We start from the raw sequence: 17,395 nt of genomic DNA, 5'->3' as shown, positions 1-17,395 counted from the left end.
CTATTTTCTTCTACAGTAGCTAATCTTCCATTAATCTTATCCAGTGTACATTTCATCTCAGATAGTACAGATTTCATTTCCTGAAGTTTGATTTGCGTCTTTATAGCTTCTATGTCTCTATTTGACTTTTTGAACATATAAAATAAAGTTGTAATAACTATTTTAATGCCCCTGTATACTAATTCTAAAACCTAGATCAGATCTACCTTGCTGTTTTTGATTCTTCATTATTGCTTGTATTGGTTTTATTTTTGCATGCCTGGTAATTGTTGAATAGATACAGACATTGTGAATTTTACCTTGTTGGGTGCTGAGTACTTTCGTATTCCTTTAAATATTCTTGAACTACGTTCCAGGATGCAGCTATTTGGAAACAGGACAATCCTTCTGAGGTGGGACCAGTGTCATGTTTCTTCTAGGGCTAATTATTTCCAATACTGAACCAAGACCCCTATGAGTACTCTAACCAAAGCCCTGTGAATTATTAAGTTTTCAAGTCTCACAGCTGGTGGGAACAGACACTATTCCCAGAATTGTGTGAGTATCGAACAATGTTTTCTTCAGTTTTATCAAGCAAAACCCCAGCCGTGGGTAGTTTCCTCACTTGTATGCGCTGCTCAAGATTCAGCTGAATATTTGATAGGAACCTTGTGCAGATATCCAGAGTTCTTTCCTTGTGAAGCACTCTCCTCTCCAGTACTTTGTCCTATGAACTATAACTGCTATTTGTACTCCAGACTCAGCTACATCTCCTGGAGTCAGAACCTCCTGGACTACACCTGGGTTCCTCCCGTGTCCTATAGGTAGAAATTCTCTCTGGTCAATAAGGTAGGCAATCATAAGGCTCACTTTATTTGTCTCCTGTTTTTTGGGGATTAGTGTGTTTCACTGCCTGATTGGCAGCTATTAGTGTGTGAGCAGGCCTTACTGATTATAGGCTTCACTGTAAGATAACTGCCTGGGCCGTTTCATTGGGCCCACTGAGGTCAGCAGGTTTAGGTCTCTTCTCTTGGGCTGGATGGATTTCCCCAAGAAGATTCTTCCCATCTGTCATTTGAATAAGCCTAGCTGACAGCATCCTGGCATTGTACTAACACCAATTAGTACGTAAATGTTCACTTTATCACCATATTTTCACTGTAATACCTCACCCTCAATAATGAGGGCCACCGCTAAGAATATTATCTTTGTTCTTTCCAGGTAATATACTTTCTCGCTTTCTGTTAGGGAGGTGGTGGGGAAGTGACTCTCAGAACAGGAGTCATGAATCTCAACATCTGTTGTACTTGCCCTAGAAGATGGCCCACAACAACCCTTACCTCCCAGTAAGCACGTCCTTGTTTAGTTCCCTTCCATAACACAGTAGGACTGACCTGTGTGACCAAAAGAATGTGACAGAAGTGATGGTGTAACTTTTAAAGATTTTTAAATTTATCTGACAGAGAGAGGCACAGCGGGGGAGTGAGAGAGGGAGAAGCAGGCTTCCTGCCAAGCAGGCAGCCCAATGCAGGGCTCGATCCCAGCACTCTGGGATCATGATCTGAGTCGAAGGCAGTCACTTAACGACTGAGCCACCCAGGCGCTCCATGATGGTGTAACTTTTGAGTTTAGATTGTATACAGATTTGTAGTTTCCACCTTGATCTCTTGGGTCACGCGAGGAGGAAAAAGCCAGGCTTCATACTGCAAGGACACTCAAGCAGCTCTGCAGAGAGGCTCACCATCAGAGAAACTAAGGCTTCCCGCCAATTTGTGAGCCGGAGAAGAGAGCTACCTTTATTTTGGAAGGTGATCTACCAGCTCCAGGCAAAGCCTTCAGGCAAGCACAACCTCTACTGACGTCTGGCTGGATATTGTGAAAGATCCTGACACCCAGACAGTCACTCCTGAGTTTCTGACCCACAGTGAGAGATAATAATTGCTGTTTTAAGCCACTGTGTTTGGAAGTGATTTCTTAATGCAGTATTGCATAACACACTGAGCATCTGACTTTCTAAAAATAGACTTTCAAGCAATCCTCTTGGTTTTACTGCCACTCTCAACTTTACTTCCAGAGATAACCGGTACTGCCAATTCTTGAGCTTCTTGGAGAATTCTAGGATATAAACTGGTTGCTACTTTCTCAAAGTTCTAGCCTAGGAGTCTGATTTTTTAGATCTGCAAAGTCACTTACTACTCATCCAAAAGCTTCACAAGTTCCAAAGTTTTTTGCTGTTACCTCTTGTTCTCCTCATCCCATTTGGATGAAGAAGTTCAAAACTTTTTACTGCTTGCTTTTTTTTACTGGAGGCAGCAACAGTTAAGTATGCTCAACTTGTCTCTTTACGATTTTTGCCAGTATAACATGTGAAAAATAGTATCTCAGTATGACTTTAATTTATATTTTTCATATTCTGAGTATTCTTGAGTCATTTTTTTAAAAGATTTTATTTATTTATTTGACAGAGAGAGATCACAAGTAGGCAGAGAGGCAGGCAGAGAGTAGGGGAAGCAGGCTCCCCACTGAGCAGAGAGCCCAATGAGGGGCTCAATCCCAGAACCCCGGGATCATGACCTGAGCTGAAGGCAGAGGCTTTAACCCACTGAGCCACCCAGGTGCCCCTTGAGTCATCTTTTTATTCTGCTTTTAAAAGCTATAAGTATTTCCTTTTAGGTAAATAATTCATTTTCCCACTGAACTGCTAAGGTTTCTTTCTTTTTGATTTATAAAAACTCTCCGTGTTTGAGAAATCAGCTCTCTGTAATATGAGATGCCAATATTTTTCACTGTATTCTGTTTATGGTGGTTTCTGCCACATAGTAAAGTTTTATTTTTATGTAGTTGACACAATTTTTTTTTTTTTAATTTTAAGGTTTTGTTTTCTGTGGGTGTGTTTTTTTGCTTTTCAGTCTTGTGTCAGACTCAGAAAGGGCTTCCACATTCTGAGATCATTTTTTAAAAAAATTCTTCCATGGTTTGTTCCAGTGCTTTAATCACTTCATTTTACATATATCTAGCTCTAATCTGGGTAAAACTTATTCCAATTTAGGTAACTGATTAAACTGCATCTTAAACCTCATCTTTAAAAAAAAAAATCTTTATCTTTTTCCATGTAGCTACCTACTACCAAATCCATTTATAGAATTATCCAACTTCTCCCCAGTGATCTGAAATGTTCCCTTTACCATATTCTAAATTTCTTTTTATTAAGATTTTATTTATTTATTTGACAGAGATCACAAGCAGGCAGAGAGGCAGGCAGAGAGAGGAAGGGAAGCAGGCTCCCCACTGAGCAGAGAGCCCGATGCGGGGCTCGATCCCAGGACCCTGGGATCATGACCTGAGCCGAAGGCAGAGGCTTTAACCCACTGAGCCACCCAGGTGCCCCTATTCTAAATTTCTTTATATTCTTGGGTCTGTTTATGGGTCTAGTAACCTGTTCTACTGATCTCTCGGTCTATCCATATGCCAGTAAGATAATGCTTTATTACTGAAGTTTATCCGTCCTGTTATTACTTTTCTCTTTTAGGAAATCATGACTAAACACAAACAATTCTGAAGGCACAAATAAGAATGATAATGTAGCTGGCTTTTTGGGACAGATTTTCAACATTCATATATACAAAAGTTCAGTATTTTAAAAAATAAGAAAAATCGTCAGAACTCATGAACGAAGAAAGAAGTATAGAGTTGGGTTCAACTAACTGTAGTAAGGTCCTCTTTTCCCTTAAGAAAATTATATTCTAGTTAGGAGCTTATAACCTAAAGGAGACAGAACCAGAGAACATAAGCTAAGGGTATCTGAATTGTATTCAACAGTCAGTAATTTCTTTGCACTGGCTTTTATTTTTATTTTTTTAAAAAAATATTTATTTATTTATTTGATAGACAGAGATTACAAGCAGGCAGAGAGGCAGGTAGAGAGAGAGAGGGGGAAGCAGGCTCCCCGCCAAGCAGAGAGCCTGATGCGGGGCTCGATCCCAGGACCCTGAGATCATGACTGAGCCGAAGACAGAGGCTTTAATCCACTGAGCCACCCAGGTGCCCCTGTACTGTATTTTAAAGAATAATTGCTCATATATAATATTCAACAAAATATTTCATATCAAAATAATTATCTTACTTGTAACAAAAGCAGCTGGAGAAGATGATCATCGCAATTATGCAGACAGCCATAGAAATGAGCACAACCAGCCACCGAATGCTGCCATCAAAAAATGGACCTGACAAGGGAAGTAAGCAATGAAGTATACACATTATCTTTCTATTACATAGTAAAGGGGAAAAATAATTTGTAGTGTTAAATTCTAGAAAGCTTGCTTATTGTAAAAACCAGAGAAAACATTTTATTGAAAATCATGATCACACTCTTTTCGGCTAACCTACCTATGACAACAGGGGGCAGTGTAGGTTGTAAATACTGGTTACATAAATTGGTCCGACAACATTCTATCGTCCGGCGTAACTGGGCTTTTGGTGAATCCTAGAGGAAGAGTAGTAATAAAATTAAAAATGGCTTGATATTTTAAGGTTGATAATGAGGCATTTTTAAATATTCATAAGTATAGTTTCTAATTCAGCTGAAAGAACAGGACCTCCAAATTTTATGTGTAAAAAAAGATTACTGAAAATTTAGAATCTGTGCTGAAACTTAGAATCTGTGCTGAAAACTTAGAATCTGTGCTTGAAATAATTGTGAAATTATTTTTCCTAAAGAGAATGTATGTGGATGGTGTGTTGGAACACTGAACTATAAATTACAAACAAAAGTTCATTAAGTATTTTTCACTAAAACTTTGGCTTATCTTAATATATTCCTTTTCATTTGTTTTCAGTAAAAATGTAAGTCACAGTATCTTTTCCTTAAAAAACATGGATAAGACATTTTATCATAATGATGAACTAGTAGGGCACACATGATCTCAGAGCAGTACCAAAACTACTTGGGTGGAGGGTGTCCCAGTCTAGAGAAAAGAGACATCAGGAAAAGTGGTTGAGTCGGTAGAAGATACTACAGTCTGCTTACAACAACTACACTGAGACTAATGAACCCCACGTAGAAGCAAGTTAAAGCAGATGCAGTGAGGACAAAAGCAAAATATAGAAGCCATTTTTCTGAGTTTCTTAGAGTCTACCAACCAGGTATGAGATGTGTCCCTAATAGGTCAATCAGTGAGCACAGAAAAACACCGTAGTCATGAGAACAGACACCAACAATTATGTGTGAAGTTTGACTTGACTGGTAGAGTGCCTGACAAGTTATTAACTCAAATGCTGACATTTCAGCCCTGCCTGGGAAAACTGCCATTCTGGACCAAAATAGTAACCGAAAGGAATTACTTGTCATTATACGAGTAGCAACACTATAAGCAGAAATTGACCATATTATTCTTAAGTATCAGATGGCCGGAAAGAAAGATTTCAGGAGTCCATGACTTGAGATTCTATCATGGAAAGTGGATCAAGAATATTTGGAAACTTTCAAAAGCACAAGTTTTATACTTTAACTGAATTTTTAACATTAAAACAATTTTTACTTGTAAATGATCATAAAAAGAGAAGAGAGAGATAGGTCAGGAGTTATACAGGTGACTCTGAAATAATCCCAGCCCAAGGACACTTACATGAAGGATGGAATGAAGAGTACATAACTGAAAATGAGTACAAGGGCTGCGAAGCTCCAAGAACAGTTGCAGGAAGGCTAACGACCAAAATGAGCTGAGCCTTGCAGAAGAGAAAACGCAAAGAAAAACCAACAAAGGGTTTCTGTGGCACTGCTAGAGGACAGACACAGCAATGAATGTGCTGCTGACGAGACAGTAGGAGAGGGGCACAGATCAGCACCGTACGTGGAAGCTGCTCTCCCAGACACAGCAACAGGTCCTCCAGGGCTCCTGCGCTCTGCAGGAGTGCCTGCCCTTGAAGCTGAAGCCCGGTGAGCACACCCAGCAAAGGAAGAAAGAGGCCTGGAAGGCCGGTGTGATGCTAAGATTTTAGCAAGAACGAGTACTGGAAACTAAAGAGCTAAATGTTATACTCTTTCTTTTTTTAAAAGAAAAAGAAAGCAGACTTGGCCAACTAGAGTTTGGAGGCAGCATGGTATTATGGAAAAAGCAAGGGCTCTGGAACCAAAAAGCTTATTAAATCCTAGCTTTGCCATTTACTAACTTTGTGAACGATGAACTTCTCTCTGGGCTTCTGTTTCCTCTGTTGTAAAATGGAGGACAAAAATACCTGCCTTGTGGGGTAATTGCGAGGAAATGAGGTAGCTTACACCAAGTACCTGACACATTAAAAGCAAACCCTAAATATTTGATAAATAAATTCTTCCTGCCCTAATGAGTGTGACATGATCCTAGTGGGGATTCTAGAACAAGCCAAAAATGCTTATAAACCCCTAGAAGAGTCGATGTGGCTTGACCAAGAACAGCAATAGCAGCCTCAGGTCCACCTTTCTTCGATAGTTAACTGTATGTCTGGGTGGGCAAAGATCAGATGATCAAGCTGGAGGAGGGACCTTTTCTATTCCTGCATTCCCCCACTCCCATCCTCCATCCATGTCCAATTCTGTGAACTGACCAGAGTCATGTGAGCTTAGATACTTAGATGTGAATTACAACACTGTCTGGAAATGAGGTTTGCGGTCCCAGGCCTTTGATCTGTAAATCAGGAGATGGGCGATTGTACAAAAGGAGAAAGGAACAGAAACCGCCTGGGGAACCCTGTTCTCAGGCAGCCCAAGAGTACAATATAGGACTAGGCTTGGGAAAGCAATTCCCCTAAACTGTCCACGCATGTATGTGATCCTTGTGTAACAGTCTGTGTGTACTTGGGGATGTACATAACCAGCTTAACGACTGCTCGGTTATATCATCAATATTGTAAAAGCTAACATTTATTAAGCCCTCTGTGCTAAACTCTTTACATATATATATCTCATTTGATCCTTACAACTCCTTTAGAAGTAAGAAAACAACTTGAAAAAAGAAAAGCTTCTTGCCCCAACGTTCTGCAGCTAGCAAGAAGCAGCACATGGATTTGAATACATACTGTGAAGTTTAACCACTAACTTCTATTAGTGAGTTCAATTTATAATACACCTAGTTTAGGGGGCTTGCAGGCTATTGGTTATTACTGCTGAGCTCCGTGCTCTAACCAAGGTTCTTTCTTCCGTATTTTCAGTGATTAACAAAGGTACAGAGTTCGTGGTTGATAAACATGCAAATGGCATAAAACTGGAAGAAATAATCAAATTAGCATTCCCCCCCAAATCCTGACAAATTACAACAAAGGAATAATTCTAACATGATAAAATGTAACATAGACAAGTATGTAACAACTGTTTAACAAAACTCATTCCATTCCCATCCTCCCATTTGTGTCAAGAAACCAAAAGCACCAACAAAGAATGGAAGAGATGTGGTTCAGCAGTAGCGTTGAGTGCAAGATGGGGATTTCAGCTGACGGGAAGCTCGACAGGTTTCAAGAGTGTGGTATGACAATCTGCCATCTAACATGAGATTTGGCTGTATTTAGAAAAAGAGAAAGGAGCTATTTATCTCCCTCCTGCCCACCCCGGGTCAAACCACACTTGATTCTGCATACAACACTGAGAAACCAGAGTAACTGAAGCTGATCACACACGGAGCAGTTGAGGTGACCAGGAACTCACATTTTCACCAGGCAAAGATGAGAGGGTATGGGGAGGAACGCAGGACCACACAGAAAACTTTCTTCACACAGTAAAGGACTGTCTTATTAGGGAGGCTTTAGATTTGTCCTCTGTGGTCCAAAGGGGCAGAAAGAGATTTATAGTCATTAGAAGGAAGAGCTTTCTAAAGATCAGGTCAGGTTGTTCATACAGACGAAATAGGTAGTCTTGGGAGTGAGGACCCATTACTAGAGGTGTTGCACTAGAAAACAGATGGGATACAATACGTGTGTATGTGTGGGAGGGATCCTGAACTTTAGCAGAGGTTGGACCATATAACCTTTAAAGTTTCTATCAATCCTGAGAATTTCTTAATGATGGAAATAACTTCCTAAAATAGTCGAACCTTAAATTTGTCACAAACGGTTCCATCTGAAACTGTTTTTCAGAAACACTAGAAGGGCTGCTGGGGTAAAATTACTGTATAGGATTTTGAAGAGATTAGATTTATACCTGACAGCCATCAGGATGTTCATAAACTCTTTCCTACCAGCCCTCTAAAGCCTTTGCTGCTGCTGTTAAAATAACTCCACTGAGATTTCCTTACAAGGACTTGTCTCAGTGACACAAAGGTTACTGTCCATTACCCTAAAGTCTTTCCAGTCAGTTTTATAATCCATGGGTGATACTGTGACAATATTTTTTGCAGTCACGACAATCTGCAAACAGGATGATTTAAACCTTTTTTTAAAAAGTAAAATAAAATAATCTGGAACTTCAATTACCACAAAATTACCACAATCTTACTACTTGAAGCAAGAGCTAAGCTTCCTCCAGTATATTTGATTTACAAGAAGATACAGTGATGAACAGATCAGGCACAGTTCTCCTGGAGAGATGAATACTTTTCATGTGGTCCCTCCCTTCTTTATTTCAGAGGCCCCAGTGGATATCCTTACCTTGCACTGAAAGTCAGATCCTTCATATTTCATACACCCTGAAGCTAACGTGGTTTCTCCCTGGTCATCTTCTTCGATGATGGCAAAGCAATGCCCATTAGTTCTAAAAGAAAAGACCCCCCCCCCAAAAAAAAGAAAACATAACGTTACATCAGAAAGTACCAATTAAATCTCAATTTGAATGTGACTGGATACTGATGGCCTTTAGTTCCTGTTTTTTGAACTAGAACTACATTTGTGTTATTTATTGGCAAAACTCGATGGGTTTTCAGGCAAATGAAAGAGGTCACGTCTGAACTAAAACCTAATAGTCCAAGGGGAAAAAAGATTTCTTTTAAAATGAGTCCTCTAAATATGACTATGTAACTTCTCTTTGCTAATCACAGTTACATGATCACAGAAAGCTGATTTGTAAAATTTTACAAAGTAAAGAATCTTAATGTTTTAAAAATATGTGTAAAAATGGCTGCCTCTTTAGGACACTTAGGTGACTCAATCGACTGAGTGTCTGACTCCTGGTTTCAGCTCAGGCTCAGGTCAAGATCTCAGGGTTGTGGAATCAAGCTCTGAGCAAGACTCCATGTTCAGTGGGGACTGTGCTTGAGATTTATTTGCTCTCGCTCTCTCTCTCCTCCTCCTTTGCCCCTCTCCCAACTCATACACGCTTGCTTTCTCTCTTTCAAATAAATAAATCTTTTAAAAAAATGACATCCTCTTGGGGTGCCTGGGTGGCTCAGTCGGTTAAAGCCTCTGCCTTTGGCTCGGGTCGTGGTCTCGGGGTCCTGCGACTGAGCCCCACGTTGGGCTCTCTGCTCGGCAGGGAGCCTGCTTCCTCCTCTTTCTCTGTCTGCCTCTCTGACTACTTGTGATCTCTGTCTATCAAATAAATAAATGAAAATCTTAAAAAAAAAAAAGACTTCCTCTTTTTATCCACAGAATTTTCAGTATTCATACAATAGACAATAAATAAAAACAACTTTTCTATGAAACACAAAACCAGACTAAATGACAAAAATATATTTGGGAATAACTAAGATCATGAGAGGTGCGTTTTACCAAATGTGATAAGAAAAAAGGGATAACTTCTGAATAGCTTCAAGAAATGTACATATATATGTATTTAATGAAATGTTATCATTTTAGTATTAAGTATGTTGGAGTTTATCCCTAATATATTCATTTAGACCTTAATGGGTAGGAAGATACTTGTAAAAGTTTTTTTTGTGTGGGACGCCTGGGTGGATCAGTCAGTTGTGTCTGACTCTTAGATTTTGGCCCAGGATATGGTCTCAGGATTGTGGGATTGAGATACATATCAGGCTCCATGCTCAGCTGGGAGTATGCTTTAGATTTTCTCTCTCTCACAAATAAATCAATAAATAAAATCTTAAAAAAAAAGTTTTTGGGTGTTCTTACTTATTCACATCAATAAGTATATTAAAAGACTCTTGCAGAATTATTACTTTTTTGTAGGGAAAAATGCTAAGTATGGGGCAAAAGTCTGTTAAAATTAATGATTCAGTTCTATTTTGTTTTACTAAACCACTAACAGCCCACACATATCAGGCACATACTACGGACAAGAAGTTTGGCAAGAAAATACTTGGTGCCCTAGTGGGGAACATGCCCCTGTGCCAGATCATCCAAGCTGTCACAATAAATTAAACCACCACCAAAGGACAAAACAACAAATCTAAGACATGGTGAGATATTGATATAATTTCAGTATTTTACATGTATACTTTTTTGCTTTACGTCTGATGACATTCAAAGAGTATCCAATCATTAGGAAAGCACAAAGTAGGATGTTATTACCTTCATAAAAGGGACACAATTAATTAATTGATGAGACTGTGTCATTCAGGGAATTTTTTTGGCTAATAAGTCAATTCTTTGATGTCCCCAAACAATATGGAATAGAATTATATGATCATTTACAAATGTGTTGCAAAGTGAACATAAAATTAAGTAGGAAAATTAAAACTGTCATATAAATCAGGCTTGGATTGGGAGCTCACTTGTAAGAAAGTAACATAAAATTAATTAAATATCACAATATCAACTCCTATCTTTCGGTAAAATATTTCAGCCAATTCAGAATTATAAGATTGGATTGAATTGCTTTTTTGGTAATCTCTAAATTTTCTACAGTAAGTATCAATAAACTTTATGATAAAAAGATTATTAAATAAACTCAACATGTTACATAAATACCAGATTCCTTTTATCTCCTTTAAAAGGGATATTACAATGTTTTTTTTTTGTTTTTTTTGGGGGGGATATTACAATGTTACTGTAAGTTACAAAAAGAACCATCAATCATATAGTAGTACTAAATGTTCCCATACGCAGAACAAGAAGCTTTTTGGCTCTTTGGAAAGATACCACATAAAATTAAGGGGGGAAAAAAAACATTAAACAATGTGAACAATTCCTAAAATAGCATCAAATGCACTCCTATTCTCATAACTTCAAGAAGGGCTGCATAAAATACTTACATGCATGTGTTATTAATAGCATCATCTGGGCAGTGTCCTGAGCAATAGCACTTTAAAAAAGGCAAGGTATCCTCTGGTGCTAAGGTTACTCCATTTTCTGATTTTTTCTGGTCAGAGTCCGATTTCATCCCAGTACCGTGGAGCATACTGTCTAGATTCTGCCCTGTATTCAAATATGAAATTTGTGAATAAACCATTTCTGAAAAGCTAGTTCTTTCATTTCAATTTCCAATGAGAAGTTTCTAGGTTTTCTTATTACAGTATGGCAGCTACTGTGTTTAATTAAAAATACATTTCATTCATACATTTAACATTTGTTAATAACCTACTGTGCACAGAAAAACCAACCTAGGTTTTGTGAGACATACAGAGAGGACAGTGTCACAAATTTTGCACAGTGGAAGACAAACAATGTGGCAAAGGTAGAATATTGTCGTGACTTGTAAGAAAGGTGCAAAATGGGAAGCGATTTCAGGAAGTCTGAGATTGTTTCCAATCATTAAAAAAAAAAAACACATGAATTATGGTTCTTAAACTCCTTGGCTCAAGATGTGGGACTAGCTTAAAAAAAAAAAAAAAAAGAAGTCCTTTATTTGTGCCTCTAGATGGAAGTGGAGTTGCTAAGCATTCCGTTTTGGACTTTACTTGCTTAAGTAAGGGAATTGTGAGAGCAAGGAGACTAATCATATTATCTGGTGCCTTTTATCTCAAGGTCATTGGTTCAAATCCAGCCTATGCTGCCAGAAACTGAAGGTTACTGTAGGGCAGTAGTTAGCTTATGAAAATAGAACTGTGTTCTTGCATTAGAGTCAAGTAGCCTCAAATGACAGATACTGTCATATTTGGTACTGAATCTTCCAGGCTGAAAGCAGAACAGAACTAAAACGTTTCAGTAATTCCTCCTTCCCTGAATCAACTGAAATTGGCTAGCCTATTCCTGTAGGGCTGACCTCCAGGGAATAAAATGTAGAGCCAAACAGGTATAAAATATTAAGAGAATTGTGTATAAACAACACTTCATTATAAAAGTTAGATAAGTGGCTTAAGCATAATGTGGACTTGACTTTAAATTTAGCTACAAGGGCAAAATGAACTACTGAAAAGAAAAAGTAACATACAAACACATACTCATAACTGGAAAAGAATGTCCTGCTATTTTTTTTTTTTTTAGTGACTCCATGCTTTGAATTTTAATAATCTTCATTTAACCCTTTAAATTGATAAAAAGCTTAATGACCTCATTTACATTAGGAACCTCAACTGTAAAAAGTAACAAAAAGGCAAGGTGGGAAAGAACAGAAGAAATCCACTAGGCTAAAAATGAGGAGACCTGTACTGTGGTCTACTATGGTCCTATGATGGTCTCACCACAGTTTAGCTAGCTGGATAATCATGGACCAGCCATGTCACTTCTCCAGACCTCATTTACTTAGTAAGACCACAAAACTAGAGGCCATCTGAAGTCTTCTCGCCAGCTTTAAAATCCACTCTGATAACAGAGGGAAGCATTAATCTAAGCATGGAGAACAAATGGTAAATAATATACCACATGCAATTAATTTTTCAAAATTACAATGAAACACAAAAAAAGTGGTATAGTGTGGTAGAAATGACATGGAAGTAACAGTGTGAAGGTAAGGGTTCAACTCCCAAATATATCCATAGGTGTTATTCTCTGAAGCGCTTCTATTTCTAAAAAAGGTGATAATAATTCCTGCTCAATTCAACTGAAGGTTATATATAGACATGAATGTATAATAAAGGGCATAATTACATATAAAAAAGGGTATAAATGAAGAAATTACTTAATAACAAAGATCATACTAAAAGATCACCAATACCTAGAATATTCAAAGTTACAGCATGGTTAACACACATAATTTCCCAAAACGTTATCTGAATTTAGGAAATTAAAAACCCTAATTATAATAATTTGCACCTGGGGTTTATATTACCTCAAATATTTATTTAACAAAATATTGATTAGAGGCCAGCTATGTGCAAGCAAGTTACTGAATGCTGGAAACTGATCTGGTCCTTGAGAAACAGGGAAGGGCAGTAAGACATAAACAAACACACTGTGAAAAGTGATATAATACAAAGGTAAACAAAGGAAGGCGCCTGTAACACAAACTCAGCCTAGGTGTCAAAAGTAATGAAAACTAAGCTGTATCTTAAAGTTGTAAGATTTCCCTAAATAGAGGCACTGGATGCAGAGAAAAATAACAAAAATAAAGAAAAATAACAAAGCCTCTCTGCACTATCTCCCTAGGTGATAGCACCCATCCATGGTTTAAACAAATCTCTTTGCGGATGGTTCCTAGATTTACTCCTCCAGCCTTAAACTGCTTAAGTAATCTCAAAATTAACTTGTCCAAAATAGAACTCACTGACGTATCTCCTCAAACCCATCTCCCCAAGTCTTTTGGCCCAACCTCTAAAATAGATCTCAAGTTTTTCCAGTTTTTTCCAACTTCACTGCTATTACCTGGGCCCATCATGCCGTGCCACTTCTGATAGGAATCTCCATGCTGACCTCCCAACTTCTGTTCTTGGGCCCTCCCATCCATTTCCAACACAGGAGCCAGAGTTAGCTTATAAACATAAATCTGATCCTGTCATGCCCCCCTGCTTAAAACCAATTAATGACTCCATATGCACTCAGAATAAACTTCAACCTTCTTCACCACACCCACTGCCAGCAGAATTTGGACCCTGTGTACCTTTACAACATCAACTCACAGCACCTACTCTCCACCATGCATAGGCATGCTAGCTTTCTGTTAGTTCTACAATATACCAATCTCTTTCTACTCATAGTCCTGTGTTTACAAAGCATAAAATTATGAGGTCTGGGTGGGCCGAAGCTATAGGTTGTATTTCAAAACAAATACATGCAAAAAAATATTTAAGGTTTACAAATTCAAATGTAACAACTGAGAAAAAACTAAATATATATAAATACGGAGAAGAATGGCTCAAAGAGACAAGTGGCTATATACAGACACGTTTATACCACCTTTGTCATTAATGGCAATTTTTGGCATCAATGATTTTACCATTTTTTTCCTGACTAAATAATTTTTCTTGCTTTCCCAGCAATCTAGGGGCTTCCTTTGTACAAAGCAGAGAAAGTCCTCCCCCATCCTTAAGGCACAATGTCTAGAATAGGAATCAGAAGGCAAACGGTAGGAGAGCAGGAGAGACAAATGGGACATCAATGAGACATCACTGGGACATCAGTAACAATTCTCCTTAACCTATGTACTATGAAGCAGTGATTACTGAAGGTGGCTTCCAAGCTGTCCTTCTGAATGGGAGTTTATATAGGACTTATCCAATTTCTTCTTCATCACTGAATACTAGGTGTGTTGGGCACTGACAATTTCTCTTAGCTACTCACTGCTAGATCATGAAGAGGCCCATGTGAACCTGGTGGACAGGTTACATACTACTCCAAAGTCCTGAATGAGTGGCCGAGTGCATTAAGTGGATAAACCCCTGGGTTATACATACATATATACCTTTGAGGAGGAACTGAATACTTCCAACAACACGGGCACTTTCAGTATATGCATGCAAGAAGGGTATGTATGATGTAAGGTATGTATGATGTTAGGTGGACAGATGTGGTACCCTGCAACAGATGCTATTAGGTGGTCTTTCCCCCTTTACCTTGCTAGCAACACACACACACACTTTTTAAAGTATTTGCTCCCTCCTCCATGTGATTCAGGGAAGCACAGCCCTACCCTCAGTAGAGACAACTGTTTTGTCCAATCCAAGAATTTTAGTTCCATTCCCCTTGCCACCGCTTACACAAGAGGATAAATTAATTCTGCCAATAAAGTGAGAAGGAAGTCTGTTGAAAGAGGAAGAGGGAGGAAGAGGAGAGGTGCCTGGGGAAAGACTTCTTTACCAATTAGAAAGAGACATGAGAGACATCCATTTATCTTCTACCGAATGCTGCCAACTCAAATCTACTATAGCTACATGGGATCTCTGGCCCCACAGCAGCCACACTGTGGCCATGAAGTGAGTTAATCTAGGGCTAAATTAATAGGTGGAGGAGAACAAAGTTGAAAAAGAGAAAAAACTTGATGAGCCAAGGAATGGACTTACTGAAGTCCCCCTACCTTCAGACTTCTTGTTTTATAATACAACATTTTCTTTATTGTTTAAGCTATTTTGAATTGGGGTTTTTTTGTTGTTGTTGTTACTTATAGTTGAAAACACCTTAACTGACAGAAGAGAAAGAATCTGTTCCAGACTCTTTAAGTTGACCAAAGGATATCTATTTTCCCTATCTTCCTGTCAAACTCTGATTCTGTCTGGTGGGATATGTGTCCGGCCATAGGTAATGGACTTACATTAATCTAAGCTGATTGTCACAGTTCCATTTCCCAGTTTTCCAGTAGCCCTAGCAACTGTTTCAGTTTATCTAACAAAACATGATAAAATCTGCAGGCAGAAGGTTGGTTTCTGGGGACATTTTGCTTTCCTGAAATAACATCCAGTTGAAGTCAGTGCTGACCCTTTCCTCATTTCTCCTTCCTCCAATGCAGATAACAGCAGTCGTTTTGTAGTCAAGAAAACTACAGATGTCAACCCTGACACCATGCAACTACTGAATGAGCAAACAGCAAATATCTACTATCTACATCAAAAAATAAATCTATTTGTTTAAGTCACTGTTTGTTAGGCAGTATCTTAAAGCTAAACTCCATTCCTAAAACTTGTGACCAAGCTAAAAACAAGAACTAAATAGCAATTAATGTTAACATTAGGTGACTCATTCTTTGTTCCAACCATCTCATTGTAAAGGACTTAAATCTTTATCAAAACATCTAATGCTCCAAAAATTCCTGTTTACATCTAGGATACGTGTTATTGTTTCTATTTTACAACAAGGAGACCAATATATGGAGAAATTTAATTTCTCAAGATACAACTGAAGCTAAAGTTGAAGATAAAGTCAAGTTATTTCCACTAACATCACTCTCTGGTTCTTAGTAATCTCTAAGAAATAACATTTTCTTCTATATTGGTTTTTCTTTTCTTTAAGACTAAATATTTTTATTTTATTTAAAGCAACTCTAGAACTAATCTTTTTGAAAGGAAATGTAACATATTTGGCTATTCATCACAAATGTAATTCTTATTAAGATTTCTCACTGGGGCGCCTGGGTGGCTCAGTGGGTTAAGCCGCTGCCTTCGGCTCAGGTCATGATCTCAGGGTCATGGGATCGAGTCCCGCATCGGGCTCTCTGCTCAGCAGCGAGCCTCTTTCCCTCTCTCTCTCTCTGCCTGCCTGTCTACTTGTGATCTCTCTCTGTCAAATAAATAAATAAACTCTTTAAAAAAAAAAAAAAAAAGATTTCTCACTTATACCTGATAACTAATTACCAATTCATTTCATCTAATAAAAGTTTAATTATAGTATAGTTTGAATCAGGGTAGGGAAAGAATTTTGAATTATATTGCCTCATGTGATCTACAGAGATTTAAAAAAAAATTTAACATCAAATACTGATTACCTGGGAGTGGGACAGCAAATATGCTACTATTGATTTAACTCATCTTCAAAACTATGACAGCTTTGGCTGATGCTGCTCAACAAGATATATAACAAGAGCTGTTAAATAAAGGTATTTTATTAAATAATTTGGTATTTCACAAAAAAAGTGGCTTTTAGAAGAGGGCTTTCTGTATTCTGAGCAAGAAAATACTAAAGGTATTAATTACACCTAAAATAAAATATGAAGCTAGAGATTCTATCTTTAAAATGAAAATGTCATGGGCACCTGGGGTGGCTCACTTGGTTAGGTGTCTGACTCTTGGTTTCAGCTCAGGTCATGATCTCAGGGTCATGAGACTGAGCCCCACATTGGGCTTCATGGTCAGCAGGGAGTCTGCTTGGGACTCTCTCTCTCTCTCTGCCTCTTCCCCCACTAGTGTGCACACTCTTTCTCTAAAATAAATAAATACTTTTTAAAAAGGATTTTATTTACTTATTTGAGAGAGAGAGAGAGAGAGAGAGAACATAAGCAGGGGGAGAAGCAGGGGGAGAAGCAGAGGGAGAAGCAGACTTCCCGCTGAGCAGAGAGCCCGATGTGGGGCTCGATTCCAGGACCCCGGGATCACAACCCAAGCTGAAAGCAGTGCTTAACCAACTAAGCCACCTAGGTGCCCCTAAATAATTTTTTTTAATGAAACTGTCAAAATATTAGTGCTGTTAATTCTATTTCTTACTTGTAGATATTAATCTTTATTACCGTTAATGAAACATTATGAAAGAATAATCTGTG

At 38.3% G+C, this 17,395-nt stretch overlaps 1 protein-coding gene across 1 annotated transcript in view; it reads right to left on the bottom strand.

Annotated features, from left to right (window-relative positions):
* Window positions 1–17,395, bottom strand: part of BMPR1A (bone morphogenetic protein receptor type 1A) — a 34,670-nt gene that overhangs the window by 16,321 nt on the left and 954 nt on the right. Inside the window, exons 2-5 of the mRNA XM_046027110.1 lie at window positions 11,088–11,250; window positions 8,590–8,692; window positions 4,366–4,462; window positions 4,103–4,202 (exon numbers count right to left, since the gene is read on the bottom strand). Coding sequence (XP_045883066.1) covers window positions 4,103–4,202; window positions 4,366–4,462; window positions 8,590–8,692; window positions 11,088–11,250 — 463 coding nt within the window. The remainder of the gene's footprint in view (window positions 1–4,102; window positions 4,203–4,365; window positions 4,463–8,589; window positions 8,693–11,087; window positions 11,251–17,395) is intronic.

Source organism: Meles meles, chromosome 13, assembly GCF_922984935.1.
Source record: "Meles meles chromosome 13, mMelMel3.1 paternal haplotype, whole genome shotgun sequence".
Taxonomy (NCBI): Eukaryota; Metazoa; Chordata; class Mammalia; order Carnivora; family Mustelidae; genus Meles; species Meles meles.
This window is presented reverse-complemented; position numbering and strand designations above follow the sequence as displayed.